The 17,616-nt window shown below is 47.4% G+C and overlaps 2 protein-coding genes across 3 annotated transcripts in view; one reads left to right on the top strand and one right to left on the bottom strand.

The window, feature by feature from the left end:
- CNNM1 (cyclin and CBS domain divalent metal cation transport mediator 1) overlaps positions 1-8,392 on the top strand; it is a 20,629-nt gene extending 12,237 nt beyond the window's left edge. For both annotated transcript variants that reach the window (XM_083443789.1, XM_083443790.1), the window contains 6 exons: positions 1,161-1,327; positions 2,190-2,358; positions 2,672-2,788; positions 3,133-3,249; positions 3,554-3,662; positions 5,643-8,392. In XM_083443789.1, coding sequence (XP_083299915.1) covers positions 1,161-1,327; positions 2,190-2,358; positions 2,672-2,788; positions 3,133-3,249; positions 3,554-3,633 — 650 coding nt within the window. In that variant the 3' untranslated portion in view covers positions 3,634-3,662; positions 5,643-8,392. The remainder of the gene's footprint in view (positions 1-1,160; positions 1,328-2,189; positions 2,359-2,671; positions 2,789-3,132; positions 3,250-3,553; positions 3,663-5,642) is intronic.
- GOT1 (glutamic-oxaloacetic transaminase 1) lies at positions 8,222-17,616 on the bottom strand. Its single transcript, XM_083443855.1, has 9 exons — positions 17,331-17,616; positions 14,045-14,226; positions 13,593-13,716; positions 12,606-12,718; positions 11,536-11,640; positions 10,686-10,836; positions 10,233-10,398; positions 9,579-9,721; positions 8,222-9,204 (listed from the first exon to the last, which is right to left on the bottom strand). The coding sequence occupies exons 1-9, from the start codon at positions 17,452-17,454 to the stop codon at positions 9,065-9,067; spliced, it is 1,248 nt and encodes a 415-aa protein (XP_083299981.1). The 5' UTR covers positions 17,455-17,616; the 3' UTR covers positions 8,222-9,064.

Genomic DNA, 17,616 nt, shown 5'->3' with positions numbered 1-17,616 from the left:
AGTGCTAGCAGACTCCTGTTCCAGGCTGACTGGAGTCCTGGTTAAAGTCACTTCTCTTACCATGTGGGGATCACACACCTCAGCATGTTGATGGGTCAAGCAGAACTTCCACAGAGGTGCCCAAATTTCTACCAGGAGAAAAAATTAAGCAGATCAACAACCCACTTCTTGTTCTCAGAACTGCTCAATGCTGCCCAAACTGCTGTAGACAAAGGTGCCACTCAAACCTGCAAAGGGTTGTGTTATCCATAAAAGCCATTGATTCAGTGACTCTGTAGGAAGCAACACTGCTACATGCTCTCAGGCTCATTTGGAAAACCTGAGCCATTTCTGTTCCTTGTCAAGCGAGAGAGAGCCCGCAGTTTCTCCAGTTTTTACTTCAATCTCTTCTTGCTCTATTCCCCATCAAGCTGCTTATTTTTGAAGCAGGCAGAGCTACAGTGGTGACCTGAATCCACATCATGTGAATAATCCCTCAAATTTTCCTCTTGCTAATATCCTCTCTGCATAGTCTTGCAGCAAATCAGCTTGAGAAGCATGGTGTGGGCTTGCGTGCTGTTGGCTTTTTTGAAAGAGCAGATGTTGGTTTAAAGCAGATGTTGGTGGGTGGGGGCAAAATCCTTCAGTAAGCAAGCTGCTCCCTCCAGCCTTCTGCCTGTTGTATTTGTTATCTGCAATGCCCCATCCCTGCTCAGCATTCTTTATCCTTGAGCAAGTCTGTGACATTAACCCCAGAAGCTACCCTGGTCAGGCTAGCCCTATCCTTAGGCAAAGTGAGGCAGTTACTTCGGGTAGCAGAATGGAATGGAGAGCTGTTCCTCCTAAGTTGCCCAGCCACTCCCATCTGCATGTACTTCATGAAGCCTGCTGCTTCAGGGCCAATAGAGGACCCTGCTCACATCACCACGATTTAAAGATTCGGCTGTCAGCCTAGTTGACAGCTGTATGGAAACAGAGAGGGTACATTTTGTCCTCCGCCTGTAAAATGTTTTGGGCTGAGCCTACCCTGGATTTCATGGCTGGAGGTGATTGTGGCCAAATTTACATGCCAGACTGGAGGAGGGACTTGAGAAATGCTTCCCCGAGAGCCTGCACATTAGCCATTGCCTCTTCGCTGTGAGGGATAATAGTTTTGCTTACTGCTTCCTCTTTGTCTCTAGTGAACCAGTCGCCATCCCGCTGCAGTGGATTAAACCGCTCGGGCGAGTCCCCCATCCGAGAGCGCAATGACTATGGAGGCAGCAGTACCCAGCTCTACAGCAGCAGCAACAATATCTACACGCCAGATTACTCCGTGCACATCCTCTGTGATGTGCAGTTTGTCAAGGTATCTGCTGGGCTGGGCAACTGGAGCAAGTGCAGACTCCTTGCTGCTTCTTTGGGCATTTTGTGGTACAAGGCTACCGTATACAGTGGTACCTCGGGTTAAGTACTTAATTCATTCCAGAGGTCCATTCTTAACCTGAAACTGTTCTTAACCTGAAGAACCACTTTAGCTAATGGGGCCTCCTGCTGGCGCTGCTCCGCTGGAGCCCAATTTCTGTTCTCATCCTGAAGCAAAGTTCTTAACCTGAAGCACTATTTCTGGGTTAGCGGAGTCTGTAACCTGAAGTGTATGTAACCCGAGGTACCACTATATGTGAAAGCTGTTCATCAGTTGAACAGTCAAGTAGCATCGACAGCGTGCAGAACAGAGAGCTGATGCCTGGTGAGATTTCAGTCTTGAATTAGGTGGACGGAAATGAAAAGGCAGAGCAAGGTTTGATAAAGAAAAATGGAAGGGAGAGGGTTGACGAATAGCACATCACACAGAACTTGCAAGGCTCTGAGCTTCTGTAGAACCGTTTGTTTTGAGGCAGGTTTGGGCATCCTTGTAATCCTTTGGTTGCTGAGGCACAGCTGTCTTTCCCTGAGGATGGATTCTGCTGGACCAGACCAAAGATCTGCCTAGTCCCAACACCCTGTTTCCTACTAGGTGCCAATGGGAAAGCCACTAGCCGGGCATGAAGGTGGCACAGTTTTAAAGATAGCGAAGGCGGAAGAGATGTTGCAGTAAAATGGAAGAACCTCCAGTAGTTGAGTTGCAAAGGGATGTGGATGTGGGTTGTAGCAGAAGATACAAGGTAGATTTTGGAGATGATGAACATAAGCGAGTCATCTAAATATGGGTCCCTCTCTCCCATGCCCAGATCACACGGCAGCAGTACCAGAATGCGCTGGCTGCCAGCCACATGGATAGCTCACCCCAGACTCCTGACATGGAGGTTTTCAATGATGCCGATTCCACAAAGGCGCCCACTGTCAGAGGCACTCCACAGACCCCCAAGGACGACCCTGCCATCCTCCTGCATGAGAGAAGTAGGTACAGCTTGAGGCATGTTCTGATCATGTGATGGTGTACAGTAATGAACACCGTGGTGAAGCACATTCGCTGCCGATTTTGACAGATTTTGCATGTGTAAATTGCTTGTGCGCCCGCCCTGGAGCAAAGGCTCAATGTGAATTAAAACCAAGCCAAATGGGAGGAAGCTAAATTAACTGATAACAGCCCACCTTTGACTTTATCCCTGGTCATCCTTCACTGAATTGTTGCCACCCTGTATCCCACACTTAAAATGTACACATGTCCTGACACACTTGCTGTGGTGGTTTCTCCTTATGAATCCTGCAGTTAGCCACTCAGACCTGCATCTTAAGAGCCCGACAGACTCTGTGTTCCTGCACATGGAGGGAATCCCTCACATCCAGGAGGAGGTGGCAGGCTGCCTAGAGACCGGCACACAGCAGAGTAAGTATGTTGGGCCAGTGTGGTGTAGTGGTTAAGAGCGGTAGTCTCGTAATCTGGGGAACCGGGTTCGCGTCTCCGCTCCTCCACATGCAGCTGCTGGGTGACCTTGGGCCAGTCACACTTCTTTGAACTCTCTCAGCCCCACTCATCTCACAGAGTGTTTGTTGTGGGGGAGGAAGGGAAAGGAGAATGTTAGCCACTTTGAGACTCCTTAAAGCGAGTGAAAGGTGGGATATCAAATCCAAACTCTTCTTCTTCTTCTTGGGAGCACGGTGGCATTTACGTGGGCCAGGAACAGGGAGAGAAGCGTGTTGTACCTTATCTTGGATATTGTTGCCTTACAGAAAACGAGGGCTGCCTTTTCAGGCTGGAACCTGAAACTTCAAACAGAGAAATGGAGATGAGCATATCCCCAAGTGGCCCAGAGGAGCCCCTGGGCAAAAAGTTACTCCGGACCCTAAGTAAGTCACATCAAAGGCCCTGGAGGGGGTAAATGGGGGAGGGGGGCAGTTGACGCAGCTGTGCAGTTATGACCACTTGAGTGTAGACCTGCTCACCACTGGGGAGGGATGGTTGGACTCAGCTCCTAGGGAGGAAGCTCCCCAGAGGCTGTATAGATTCACCAGCCACCAATCTGCTTGAAATTCCCTGAGCCTGTGAAGTCATGCCTGATGTGTTAGGCTCGAAGGGTCTTGTACCCTCCCATTAACATTGCCATTTAAAGCTAGGCGCTGGTCTGCAACAGTGTACTACTTGGCATTGCAGGTGGGAGGAGGAGAAAACCGTCAGCAGATAGCGAAAAGAGTGCAGATGATAATTCCAACTTCACACCTCTCATCACATGAGTGGCAACATGGCCTTGCCCCGCCCACAGGTGAGTGGCACGTGTTGCTGTGTTCTTGGCACTGCTGGTCTCTCATGAAGCTGCGTACATCAGCTGTGAGCTAGGCACACGAGTCTCTGCATGTGCGCGCGCGCACACACACACACAAATACCATTCTCTTAACTTCTTGGTATATGGGATTTTTCTATTTCTTCAGTGGTCCTTCACCCGTTCGCTGTGCAATCCCAGTACTGAAGCTCTATTGTGCGGTGGTGTGTGTTTTTTTAAATAGCATGTCTCATTTCATGAATGTGTACTTTCGTGGAGTTTTAAAGTTTTTTAGAAGTACGTTTTAAAGAAGTATGTTTTAAAGAAGTGTTTTAAAGTAGTGTGTTAATTGTGCAGTTCCGTGCTGTGGAAAACCACTGTTAGTGTTCATCCGGTTCCATGTATTCTTGAGAGGGAGAAATTGGCTTTCTGATACTATCACATTAAGAATAAGTGGATCAAGCACAAAATGTGTTTCCCCAACCCCTAAAGGGGAATTGTCTTGTTCCTGGCTCCAGATATCTGAAAGAGGAGTTATTATATTTTAATGGTTATATTTTATATGAGCTCCCATTATCACTGGTCAGCCTTCTCCCTGCTGTGCTATATTGCTCAGGTAGCTGCCAGCTCTAGAACTGAGTCCTTTAAAGCAGGAGTTCCCAAAGTGTGGTCTGCGAGTTTCAATAAGGTAGTCCACAACATCTGTAGATTGTGGTTGAAGATGGGAGACGGCATATCTATCACGTTAAATATTCCTATTGCTTTTGATTGATTTTTCATTGCTGCTTTTACTGTTTATATTGAATTTTATTGTGTACGTTCTTAAACCGTAAAAAAGCAGTGAAAATGCAGTTTTAAATTGTACATCATCTAACATATCATATTACACTTGCTGCAACAAGTAGAAAAACCAGGTTTTTCAAGACCCTTAGCAATTTTGTAGTGGTCTGTGGGGTAAATAAGTTTGGGAACCTGTTTTTGTTTTATGGGAGGCACTCAGTTCTGGAGGTTGTGAAGGCATTCCCTCCCCCTTCCCTTCCATATGAGCTGTCAGGTTTTTGAGCAAGTGAATAATTCCCCCCTTTCCTCCATTTCTTTTCTGTCCCATCCCCAGTTCACACATGAACATTCCGTGTCTTGAGGTGCTCTCATTAAAAGGTGATTTGGGGATGATTAGCCTTCACCCTTCTTTACCGCTTTAGAAATTTCCTTTCTCCAATCTCTCCTTTTTAGGTCTAGCTACAATCAGGGATGTGGGTGGCGCTGTGGGTTAAACCACAGAGCCTAGGACTTGCCGATCAGAAGGTCGGTGGTTCGAATCCCTGTGACGGGATGAGCTCCCGTTGCTCCATCCCAGCTCCTGCCAACCTAGCAGTTCAAAAGCACGTCAAAGTGCAAGTAGATAAATAGGTACCGCTCCGGCAGGAAGGTAAACGGCGTTTCCGTGCGCTGCTCTGGTTCGCCAGAAGCGGCTTAGTCATGCTGGCCACATGACCCGGAAGCTGTACGCCGCCTCCCTCGGCCAATAAAGCGAGATGAGCGCCGCAACCCCAGAGTTGGTCATGACTGGACCTAATGGTCAGGGGTCCCTTTACCTTTTTTACCATCAGCATTCCGCAAGCTCATGGGTTCCTGCCAGGTCGTTCTTGGGTGATGGTTTTTAATGTCCTTCCCATTCACCAGCTTTCATAGTTCTACAGACCTTTATATCATTCTCAAGAACCTGTAAACCGCCATGTTGTTTTTGGAGTGGCCATGTTTTCCTTCAAAACCAACAGGCGCTTGAGAGGAATGTGCTTAGGGCACACTTGGCTCTGTGCACAATGGCCTTCTGCTTTTTTCCAAGTGCTGTGTGTAGGGGGCATGGCCCTGAATTATCACATAAATACAGGGGGCTGCACAAAACAACGTGGCAGGGGCAAAGAGGTTCCCTGCATCTAGTTTACTGTGCTGAAAAGCTGTTGTTTTTCCTCCTCTCTCAGGTCTGCAGCATGACAGCCGACTGTGACAAGATCCATGTGTGCGTGATGGCACCTGCTTCTCTGTCTCACATCAACTACCCCCCACCTCCAGGGCTTGTGGTTCAGATGGCAGCCCTTTGAGCTTGAGAGGTGGCGCCAAAACGCGGAGAAAGCTGAGCAAGGAAGGCCCAGCAAAAGAGGTGGAAACGAGAAGGCGACCGCGAAGTGGTGGTGCGTGTGGCTCCCTGTGGGTCGTCCTAGCAGGGCAACGTCCTCACCATCTCAAATCTTACTTTCATGGGGTAATGCCCAGAGGGAGGGGGTGCCACACGGTCCATCCCCCTTCCTGCTGGAAGTGCCCACCCTTCCTTATGCATGGTCCAGCACAGGGGGCCCCAGTGCATGTTTGTGCAGCCAACAGCATCGTACCATCTGCTCCCTCTTGTATTCATGTCTGTCTGGTCATTATCCCAGATCTGTTGTTCCAGACCCGTTGCTGTTTGTAACCAGCACCAGCTGGCTTTGGGCTGGCAGTCCAAAGGGCAGGTCAGCGCACTGCTCACCTGTCACCTGTGCACACTGAGCAATCTTGTCCTCCAGGTTCAGAGAAAAAAAATGTTTTGACATCAAGCGTCTGTCAGGGAGAAATAAAATGTTCTTGTTTTACATTAAATCAACCCCTTTCACGTGTAGCTTTTGAGTATGTCTTTGAGAAAGGGGCAAACATGCATTAAAGGTTCTGGTGTGAGGGGGGACCAAAAGCCCTGGTCTTAACATTCCTAATGTTTAGTGGTCAAGCTAGAGACCTGAGTCTAGCAGGAGCCATTTTCAAGCAGGTTTTGTAAGTGCACTATTTTACTGGCAAAGAAGTGTGGCTGGCATCACACAGGCTTGGAACGATTTGCCTTTTCCCCCCTGTGTCCAGGCATCTGGGGTGACAATTCCCTAGCTCCTCCTTATAGCCTTTTGTTTCCAAGTGAGAAGTGGCTTTTCATGCCAACTCCAGGTCTCGGGCAAAAGCATGGAAAACAGGCCTGTGCTGCCTTTGCTGTAGCCAGGAAAGCATTGCTTCATTCTCTTAAATAACTGCCCTACTTCTCCTTGCTTATCATAATCCCAAGGGACACCCTTTGTCTTCCTCTAAAGCTTGTACACTATCTGTTAAATTTCTGCTCTGAAGAATACCAGAGTTTCCTTTGCTTTATCTCTAGGTCAATACATTAGAATGCTCAGTTCCATTAACTCCTTGCAAGGCAACACTTTGACTGCAACAGGGATTGGGAACCTCAACCCCAGGGGCCAGTTGTGTCTTTGGGACTCTCCCCAGGTCACACCCTGTCCTCAGCCATATCTCTTACCAGCCCTGCTTTGTACCCTCCTTCAGTGCCTTTTGCCTAGCTGAAATGTGTTCCTCAACTCTGATAATACCTATTGCTTGCTTAGAGGGTGTGTATGTGTAAGTAGCCTATTGCAACAGTTAAAAGGGAGCAGCCTGCTTGCTGCAGGATTCACCTTAGCTACTCTGCTTGCTTTTACCTTCGGCTTTGCCCACCACTGACATGTGCCACCCATCCCCACCATTGCCCAGAAGGGAGTGCTGCTCTCAGGCAGGAAAAGGCTTTTCACCCCTAGAGTGCAGGTAAATTCTCATCCTACATCATTTCATACTCAGTTTGGTTAATGCCAACTTTTGCAGTCAAGGTACCAAGATGTTCTGCTCTCCTCTAGTTTTCTCAAGCTGGAATATGTCCTTTATTGTAGCTATTATTTTGTAGGACTGTAGAATTATAGAGTTGGAAGGGACCAGAGGGGCCATCTAGTCCAACCCCCTGCAATACAGGAATCTTTTGCCCAAGGTGGGACTCAAACCCAGTTCTGGTATAGAGTGGGGCTAACTTGGCGGACAAGGAGAAAAGTGTGGCTTTGGTAGGAACAGAGGGATGGTTGCAGCCATACAAAGATGGAAAAGCAAATATGATCATTACGTTGTTCCCACTGAAAAAGAGCCGCTGAAAGATTTTCCAATGTAGAAGGATCAAATTTAGGAACTTTTGTAACAATGGGCAAAATAGTGTGCTCCTCTAGAGCAGCAGAGAGCTGCACACACACAAACACACACATTCCATGTCTGAAGGCTCAAAGCCTGCCTCTTCACTCAGTTTTGCTGAAGCAAAGGCAGCAGCGGCACCAGCTCTCTGCAGATCATCCCATGCCTCAGTTTGTATGGCAGAAAGCAGCTTCAGGTGCTGTAGTCAAGGATCAGGAGTTTGTGGACTCTGAGCATCACCCTCACCCACTACGTCAGCAGTAACATCACCCTTCCCTTCTAGCAAACTACACTCCTGATAGTCCATTCATCAAGGTTTCCAGGCAGAGTATCTCGTTTCGGAGCTACCACAAGAGACTCACCTCTTAACCTGACAACTGGAGAGACTGAGGCAGGGAATGGTCATTTCAGGTCAAGTGGAGAGTAAGAATAGCTGCCTGGGTATAGTAATGGGTTGTTCCAATGGCGGTCGAGGATCACACACAGTTTTCTACACAACAAAGAGCTCTGTTCCTTTCTCCACCCCAGCCCCAAGTTGGCCAAAAGACAGGTATGGCATGAAGAGATGTTTTATTGGTTGTACTGACAGAAAAGGTGGTTCTTAAGATTACAATCTTTGCTTGTGCAAGGCTGGAAACTAAGGAAGGAGCACCAGCCTCGCTCCCTGAAGTAACCCGCGCAGCTCATACAAGGAGACCAGTCGTTTTTGGTACATATCCCACAATGCCCAACCCTTCCACTGGAGCAGGCATGGGCCAGAGAGGGTTGGTTACATAAAGTGCAAACGGAGATGCAGACAAGGCCATGTGCTTGGATTCCAGAGTTAGGTGCTGTTAATACCAAGTGTACAAAGTGGACCCCAAGAAGGAAAATTCCCACTGCCACCTGCTCACACACACAAACCGAGGGCCATTGAACAGACAGGAAGAAGCTATGCAGACAAAAGTGCTGTTCTCAATCCATATTGAGCAAAGAGGTATGGGAGATTAGCTCCGTTGGTGGAGCAGACAAACTACGTGTTACAGTATGGAGGGATTCAGTTTTTCTGGTTTCATAGGGCCAAACTAGATGTTACATGCAGTTGTGTGTTTCTTTCTTCCACTGTTTTGGGTTTTTCAAAAACTTAGGGATGCTTGGGGGGGGGCAGCTTAACCCTTTCTCACTCCACAGCCACTTTTCTACTCCATTCTCTCTAGCCAAAGGAAGAAATGGGTACTGTTCTCCCACACTGAGGCAGTGGGGAGGGGGCTGGTAGAAGCTTCAGAGAGTGGTAGAAATTTAACCAGAAAAGTGGCAAGAGGTGTTCTATTTCTTTGCCTAAAACTCCCACTTTCCAAAGGCTGCTGTTGGTTTTAAAACAACCCAAAACGTAGGGGGAAAGTTACATGCAACCGATTTACTGGATCGTGGTGACGGCCTCGTGGATGGAGCTGGCGACGTAATCCAGGTTCTTCGTGGTCAGGCCACACATGTTTATGCGGCCGCTGGCCATCAGGTAGATGTGTTTCTCCTTGATCATGAATTGGACTTGCTTAGCTGGAGAAAGAGCAAGAGGGGAAATTGTGTCAGGCATCTCATCAGGCACCCAGAGCAGCCTTGACTAAGGTTTGCCAGCTGCAGCCAAGGGCACAGCAGGAAACGATGCTGGTAAGCAACCAGAAAGTGGGTGCAATGTGAAGAGATCCTGTGAAGTGACTGATAAAGGAAATGCACAGGTAGATCTCTTCATAGTGGAGAGCTGTGTAAAGATGGTTGCTTGGACTTGCAGTGGAGGGCAAGGAGGGACTGTTGAAGCCAGAACCATTTTTTGCTAGATCGCCACAAGCAAAGTCAGGAAAGCTGCTTCATTCCCTGTACCACACCCCCTCCTCCCTGCCCAGGCTCTCTACGCTGCCCAAAACTGTACTCACGATTGAGGCCAGTGAAGCTAAACATGCCGATCTGCTCCGTGATGTGATTCCAGGTGCCTGGTGTCTGCAGCTTCTCGAGACGAGACCTGAGCTCTGCCCGCATCAGCAAGACTCGATCTGCCATGGTCTTCACATTCCCTTTCCTGTCACAAGGGAAAAGCATTAGTTCAGTCCAGCACCAGTTTTTTTAAAATGGCAAGAATGGGGAAGTGCTGAGCGGTAAACAGGGCCCATGATCCCTTCGTGGCAGGGATCAACTTAACCCCTCCACTTCTTGCTGTTCCTTAGGTAAAGGGGTAAAGGGACCCTTGACCATTAGGTCCAGTCGTGGCCGACTGGGGTTGCGCGCTCATCTCGCTTTATTGGCCGAGGGAGCCGGTGTACAGCTTCCAGGTCATGTGGCCAGCAAGACTAAGCCGCTTCTAGTGAACCAGAGCAGCGCACGGAAACGATGTTTACCTTCCCGCCAGAGCAGTACCTATTTATCTACTTGCACTTTGATGTGCTTTCAAACTGCTAGGTTGGCAGGAGCAGAGACAGGGCAATGGGAGCTCACCCCGTCACGGGGATTCGAACCGCCAACCTTCTGATCGGCAAGTCCTAGGCTCTGTGGTTTAACCTACAGTGCCACCCGCATCCCCTGCTGTTCCTTACCACTCATCAAAAAGCTCTGGAGTCGTGAGTGTCGTAGCCACAATACGTGCGCCCTGCGAGGGGGGGTTTGACCAGGTGGTGCGGACAATCTTTTCCATCTGAGACAGGGTGCGCTGCACATTGTCAGCATCCTTCGCAACAACAGTCAGGTTCCCCACGCGCTCATCTGAGGGAAAAGAAAGGAAAGTCAAGCCATAAGCCTTAGGCCCAGTGCAACAGCCCTCAGGGCAAAAGAAAATTCTTACTACCCTTTATTTGAATCTGTACTTAGTTATATCCCACCTTGTAGTTCTCAAAAACAAAAACAACAAAAAACCAGGTTCCCATAGTGGCATGAAACAGCAAAACCATACAATGCAGTAATTGTTCTTTTACAGGCCAAAATAAAAAAGCAGCTTAACATTAGAGCAGAACAAAATCCAAGAAGCAGGGAAGTTAAAAGAATATACGCACTGTACAGGCCAAAGTTTTTGGAGAAGGACTGAGCACAGAAGAGTTCGAAGCCTTCAGAAACGAAGTAGCGGACAGCCCAGGCATCTTTGTCCAGAGAACCTGAGGCAAAGCCTTGGTAGGCAGAGTCAAAGAAGGGGAACAGGAACCGGCGCTGCAAGGAATGAATAATTAAGAGGAGAAGATTGGTCTTTGGCACTTACTTCAGGGCATCCTCAACTGCCATCCCTGAAAGCACATGGCTGCCAAAGACCGGGCCCTCTCAGTGATGCAACTCTCTCCCCCCCCAGAGAGGTTTCCTCAGCACCTACTTTATTGCCCTTTTGGTGCTTCCCAAGCTTTTCATTTTTGCATTTACACTTTAATTGTTTTCTTCTTTTTCTAACCTGCCCTGGGAATAGGATTAAAGTGAGGTATTAAAACACTTCACAGAAAAAAACCAAAACCACTGGTTCCACACACTCCTTCACTCAGCAGTATGGAACCTAGTGTATTTGTGGCTATAAAGAAACTTATTTAAATTTATTTTAAAAATTAAAAAGTTGTTTTCTGGTGGTGTCTACTGGTCAGGGTGTCAGTAAGTCTGGAGAGATATAGGTACAAATCCCCTCTCAGCTGCAGAGCTCACTGGGTGGCCTTGAATCAATCACTGTCTCTTGGTATCCCCAATCTCATAAGGTGGTTGTAAAATTAAAACTGGGGGGGGGGGGGGGACTATATACCATTTAGCTGAGCTTCCTGGTAGGAGAGCAGGATAAAAATATAACAGTACTAATAAATTAATTCAAAAACGTCCAGAAATATGGCTTTGGGCACAGACTCTGGGAGTACCTTGTTGCAGAATTGCTAATACCTTCATAACGGCAGCAATTTGTTTCCATTGCTCCTGTGTGGGGTCTGTGCCAGTTGGGTTATGAGCACAAGCATGGATGACGAAGATGGAGAACTCCGGAGCTTTCTGGGTAGAAAGAGAGAGAAAAAACCCCAGTCTATTATTATTATTATTATTTATTTGTATGCTGCCCATCTGACTGGGTTGCCCCAGCCACTGGGTGGCTCCCAGCAGAATAGCAAAAACACGACAAAACATCAAACATTAAAAATTACCCTAAGCATCAAGTGGCACTAGCCATTTATGTTTGATACTCACTGATGGGATTGTACAATAAAGAGCCAGATAGAAGATGCTGCGTTCCAGATGAACACAGAATTGTAGAATTGGAAGGGACCACAAGGGTCATCTAGTCCAACCTCCTTCAGTGCAGGACTCTTTAGCCCAACGTGGGGCTCAAACCCACAACCCTGAGATTAAGAGTCTCATGCTCTACCGACTAACCTGTTCTATATATATGCATTATGGATAAGACTTAGGAGCTATACAGGTTTCAATCAGATAGTGAAGAATTGTTGAATATATTATATGTCTATAAAGTTCTGTTATTCTATGTATATAAAATAGATTCTAACAAGACAAGGCACCCTCACATAGAACAGTGCCATCCACAATGACACACATACATTTTTACAAGACTAGCGTGGACTGTGATCCAAAGAACTCCACACACATCAAGGTTTCTAAGCTCTCCAAATTTCCCCTTCCAGCTGCAGCTCTATAAAGGGCCCCCTGTTTGAAATGACTGTTCAGGAAGCATGAACAGATGTGGTACGGAAAGCATCAGATCCACACAGGGAGATCCATTCACAGCTCTCTGAATCCCACTGAGTGAGAAGATGGGATTCCTGGACGGTGCTGCCTTGCAGTCAAGAGACACAGCCCATCCTAGCAAATGTTTGGCTAGCCAGATGTTAAATCCAATATTACAATAGGCTAGAAATGTTGCTCCCGTAGAACATCTACACAGTCCCTATTCAGATTTCCTTCTAGCTTATGTTACACCCAATCCATAAGGATATCTGGCTCACCTCCAAGTCCTCCAGGAATCCCTGGATGTCCAGACCCCTTTTTGCAGCATCCCAGTAGCGATAGGTTCGGATGTCCTTGAACCCAGCATCCGTGAAAACAGAATTGTGGTTCTCTGCGGGGAAAAGAAGAGACGCATTCATCCTTCAGCCAAAGCTCAAGCTGTTCAGGATTAGAAGGGATTCTTTAAAAAAATGCCCCAGATCTATTTCTTCAGAATTGCCCACCAGGGCTAGGAAAAGTATTTCACCTATCCTGTCCTTCACCCTATAAATTGTAGCCTCCACATCTGCTCCCCCTTCCTACGTTTAGAGAGAGTGGGAAAATACTGCTTTTCTAGATCTGTTTTTGACTTCTTACCTTCATGCAAGGCTTGGCAGTGGCACTGCGTTTTAGAAGCCACCCTCAGGTCCTCCCTAATCCACTTGCACATGACTCAGGCCTAGTCTGCAATGTGAGCCGAGGGGGCAGAAAACAGACTAGCAGGCTTCAAGCAGCACTGTATTTCTGTCAAAACTGCTTGATTCCTCCCCCTTCTCCATTCCTCCCCCTCCTTCTCTGGTGCCCTGGGTGCTTTCTTCTCCTTCTATATTGTGTGTATTAGTTTAGTCATGGTTATAATTATTTAGCCAATTCTTCTAAACCAAAGAAGTCAGGGGGGCGGGGGGAGAGAGAGAGTTGGGCTTTCCCTACTGCCATAAGAGAAGTGCTGAATATTTTGATTCTATGTGTGTGTATCAATAAACAACCCTCATTTTAAGGCCTATGTGAGTTTAAGTTCCTGGGGAAACCTACTAAGATGTGCTATTGCCACTGTCTAAAGCTTCACAAGACTCCTAGAACATGTATGTGCAACGCGTGTCTACTGAGGCGGCTTGCAAACAATGGGGAGCCCAGCCTTCCTTCCCTCCCTCCCTCCCTCCCTCCCTCCCCCCCTCTCTCTCTACCCCAAACCATGCCAAAAGTGCCAGCCAGGCCTTGGTACTCACCCCAGGAAGGAGAAGAGATATAGACAGGGGTTGCAGTGTTGTTGGTTCCATTGTACCAGCGTCTCAAGAACTCTGCTCCAATACGGAGAGCCCCTGTGCCCCCCAAGGACTGGACACCCCCCACCTGGAACAAAGAGAAAGCAATAATTAGAAGGCAGGTGCTCTTTTCAGCAAGATGCCTGGGCATCCTATAAGCAAGAATGCAGTTTCCTATAATAGCTTCATTTAACTATACTTGTCCCCAAATTCGTCTGTTCCAATCGAACCCCAGTTTCTACATATGTGTGTGTGAGCAAGAGAGAGAGAGAGAGAGAGAGAGAGAGAGAGATTATACGCCCCAGTGCCAATCTATTCCCACCCTAACTCTTCCATGCCATCAAGCTCTTCTGTGTTCAATAAGGCTTAACTTGCACGGATGAAGGTCGTAATAGGAGTTTCCTCTTCAGGCTCACCCTGTTCTCCTTGATGGCTGGGCTGTCGTCTCCTAGGGCAATTCGTGAGGAATTGGAACGAAATTCTGGCAGGCCCAGGATGGGTAGGTACTCGTGGTTCAAGCTGAGGTCCTTGTTAATCATCTGCTCCACTTTCCGAACCACTGGCAGGACCCATGGCTGCCCCTCATCTGTGCGATAGGCTGCAAGGTGGAAGGGGAAGGGATTGTTCTAGATACAGACACACATCTCTTAGCCTAACCCTACCTCTCAGGGTTGTTGAGAAGATGGAAGGGGTCTGGGAGAGACATGTGCCATGCCTTGAGTTTCTCAGAAGAGTGGTATGGTACAAAATAAAAGGATGGACCAAAAAGGCTTACTGCAGAGAGCTGGTTTCTCTCCCTTACTCCTTCCAGTCTCGCTTACCAATTTTCACTTTATCCTTTTGCAAAGGGATGCCTATCTCACACAGGAGGTCTCCAATGCAGCACCATTCCCACAACCCCTTTGCTTGCATATTCAAATCCAAGCACTTTATTCCAATTGAAAAGGCTATCAAATATGACAGTTTGGTCACTGCACCTAGCAAGTTTGGAGGCTCAGGTATGTCGAGAGCTTAATGGGATCTTCAGGCCAAGAACATGGAGAGTATGCCTGAAGGCAGCAAAAGGGCTAGCATGGCCCATTAAAGAGAGTAGACTTCAAATCCTGAGCATGAGCTGCAGAGCACAGGAAAGAGAGACCACAAACAACCACCGACAAGTATTCCAGAGGATACTGGCAAAGAAGGAACTAGCAAGCTGGCTTCTAATTAGTTTGCTGAGGGTCAAGCTTTGAGCTATTCACCTGCTGAAGGTGCAGGGACTTTGGGGCAAAGGGGAACCAGGCAACCATAGATTTTACAACTTGTGAGCAAAGGGTAATGCTTTAGAAACTGCAGGACTGGCAGCTAACTAAACACTACACTCAGCCTGGTCTCTGCTGCTTAAGGGCAGAGTCCCTTTTCCAGTTCCTGCAAGGCCCCGGCATTAACTTGCTCAAGGTCGTGTGGTTCACCCAAGCAGAACATGGGCACCGGCCCAGATCTCCTGACAGCTGTAGCCCAGTCATAAGAACACCAGGTGCCAAAAGTCTAGGCAGCATCACAGCCCCCTACCTGAGGGAAGCCAATCAGTAGCGACTGTAGAAAGTACTGGGGAAGCAAGCCCAAAATAAAGGATACATCGAGATTGTCACAGGACACAGAATAGAGATGAAAGAAGAAAGGGGGAAATGAATGCAGGAGGGACAGTGCAATTTAAAAAAGGGTAAAGATCAAAAAAAAAGTCCTGGATCTGATAACGTTATATTAAGAAAGAGACAACAATTCCTTTTATCTCCACAATCAGCCTGACCCATTTTCTTGTTTTTCTCTTCACGGCTTCAATTTGTTTCCATCTGTCATTATTGGACTTTTGACTATAAACCAGGATACATAGCTTCATTAGCAATATTGCTTCAACATTTCCAGTAGTAGTCCCATTGGTAGAAGTCCCCCATTTAGGCACCGATCCTTGTAATACACAGCCCCTTTGCTGGTAGCTCTACCTTCTTCTGAATGGCTCTCTCAGATCAACAGCAGAACAGTGCCCATGTCCATATGGGTCTTTAACACCTATCAAAAGCATCAATTTTGGCACCCTCCTTTTGTATTCTGCAGATCTGCTGTGATCAACCATAGAACCCCATGTTAATATTTATAAACAGTACAGCCAAAGATCTGCAGGTGAGATGAAGTACAAATACAATTTCTGTAAACTGAACTTGGCTGTGAGAAATTACATGCCATAAAGTATAAACAGTATTTAAGGATACAGAGCATTCTTCTGTCTGCTGCAGATAAAAGCGTACAAATCTTCCATTTAAGCAAAACAGATGATATGTGCAGAACCCTATAACCACAACCCAATCATTACATGTAGTTTCCTGCTGAACTTTCTCAGGTGTTCCTTCATGAATCCAATGGCAAAGGCATGAACATAAGAAAGGGTGCAAATTGCAGGAGACTAGAGCATCTCATCCCCACAACCTGCCAGTGTGATTATCTTTAGGGGTGCTTCCAGACAACCTGATTTATCCGGATTTGGTTGCAGGGAGATTAGAAGACAAGATTAGTTGACACTGCATCAAAAGTCAGTGTTATTTTGCACTTTCCAGTGCTTTCCCCCAACACACGCCTTATCGCAAGCAGTCTAATATTTTGGGGGAGCATGTTTGTGGCACAAAACCTCCCAATCAAACTATAAATGTGCAATCTCAATTTGCCAATATGTGATCAAATCTTTCTTGAAAATAGTGATAGTCTAGAAGCACCTTGGATTTCAACTGTGTGCAAGGCAGATCAGGGATCATTGAGTGTTAGCCATTTTTTATCTACAGAATTGGAAAGTATTCTGACGCGTATTTTTCCCTGCTAAGCCTGAAAGCCATCAAGAGAAGTAAAGAATTTTTCCAGAGGTTGCACAGATGGTCCCAAGTAGTTCAGATCATCAATGTAGTTAAAATTGTAAACACACACCAATGCATGTTCAACTGAAAGCGTAAGGGCTTTTTCAGTAATGGTCCCTTCCACTAGTGCTCTTACCATTTGATGGCCTATGATGTTTTATGGTTGCTATGCACTTAATCATTGCAGTTTTGTGCTGCTGATAATATTGTTGCAATGTTGCTTTACAATTTTGCATATTTTTAAATTGTTGAGAGTCGCATAGAGACCATTTGGTATTAGGCAAGGAACAAAACGAATCAAACAACAACGATCAGCAGGAGCTGGATTCTCTAGAGTCTAGACTTTATGCAGGATTTTGAAAGTATAGAAAATATGTCTGAATCAGCTGATTGTGAAACATTCATACAAATAGCAAATTGTTTTCATCGCTGCTCCCAACTGTCAGATTCTTGCATCCTTGTCAGACTCCCATCGATTTCTTTTCAGACAGAGCTCTTCTGTGCCTCTTTGACAGATGGGTGGTAGGCAGAAATTCAACAAGTGCAAAGGTTCCCTGGCACGGAGCTGCCATTCTAGAGACGCCATCACCTGACGGATTTCTGTCTGTCACACAGCTGCTCAAAGGCTCAGGAGGACCCCTCTTAAAAAGGACAGGTCGGTGATGGGCACCCTGCCTGCAGAGAATGACAGCTCCCGTCTCCCCAGGGCTCCCTGGGATCAGATTTAGGTCCTTGAACCCCCCGCTCCAAGTTCAACCACCCGATTCTGCCCAGGAGCCGCATCCACGCGTGCTTCCCTCCTCCCTCCCTGCTCTCTTACCTCCCACTCCCAGGTTGACCTTGCGCGGGTCCCCATCGGCGCGGAAATCCGCCGTGAGCTGGAACACAGCCACGGGCGGGGCCTGCGGGACGCTGGTGAACACGGATTTCCCTCCGGGAGACATTGCGGGACAATACGAAAGCTGGAACCCCCCGAACGCCGCTGCCTGGAGGAGACGGAGAGTGTCACCTTCACCGCAGACGGAGGCAGAGGGAGAGAGAGATGGGGAGAGCGAATCCCCGCTCCCCAATAGCAGGGAGGCGCGCCCTCCCGCCAATCGGAGAGC

The sequence above is a fragment of the Podarcis tiliguerta genome (genome assembly GCF_965153285.1).
Source record: "Podarcis tiliguerta genome assembly, chromosome: 5".
NCBI classification, from domain to species: domain Eukaryota; kingdom Metazoa; phylum Chordata; class Lepidosauria; order Squamata; family Lacertidae; genus Podarcis; species Podarcis tiliguerta.
This window is presented reverse-complemented; position numbering and strand designations above follow the sequence as displayed.

What these genes read in the sequence shown, in the direction of transcription:
- GOT1 (XM_083443855.1), bottom strand. Translation starts at nt 17,454, where the DNA reads ATGTCTCCCGGAGGGAAATCCGTGTTCACCAGCGTCCCGCAGGCCCCG. An exon ending in TATCTCTTCTCCTTCCTGGG is followed by an intron (nt 12,719 to 13,592) that starts GTGAGTACCAAG and finishes TTTTCCCCGCAG; the next exon opens with AGAACCACAATTCTGTTTTC. An exon ending in CAAAAACTTTGGCCTGTACA is followed by an intron (nt 10,399 to 10,685) that starts GTGCGTATATTC and finishes CTTTTCCCTCAG; the next exon opens with ATGAGCGCGTGGGGAACCTG.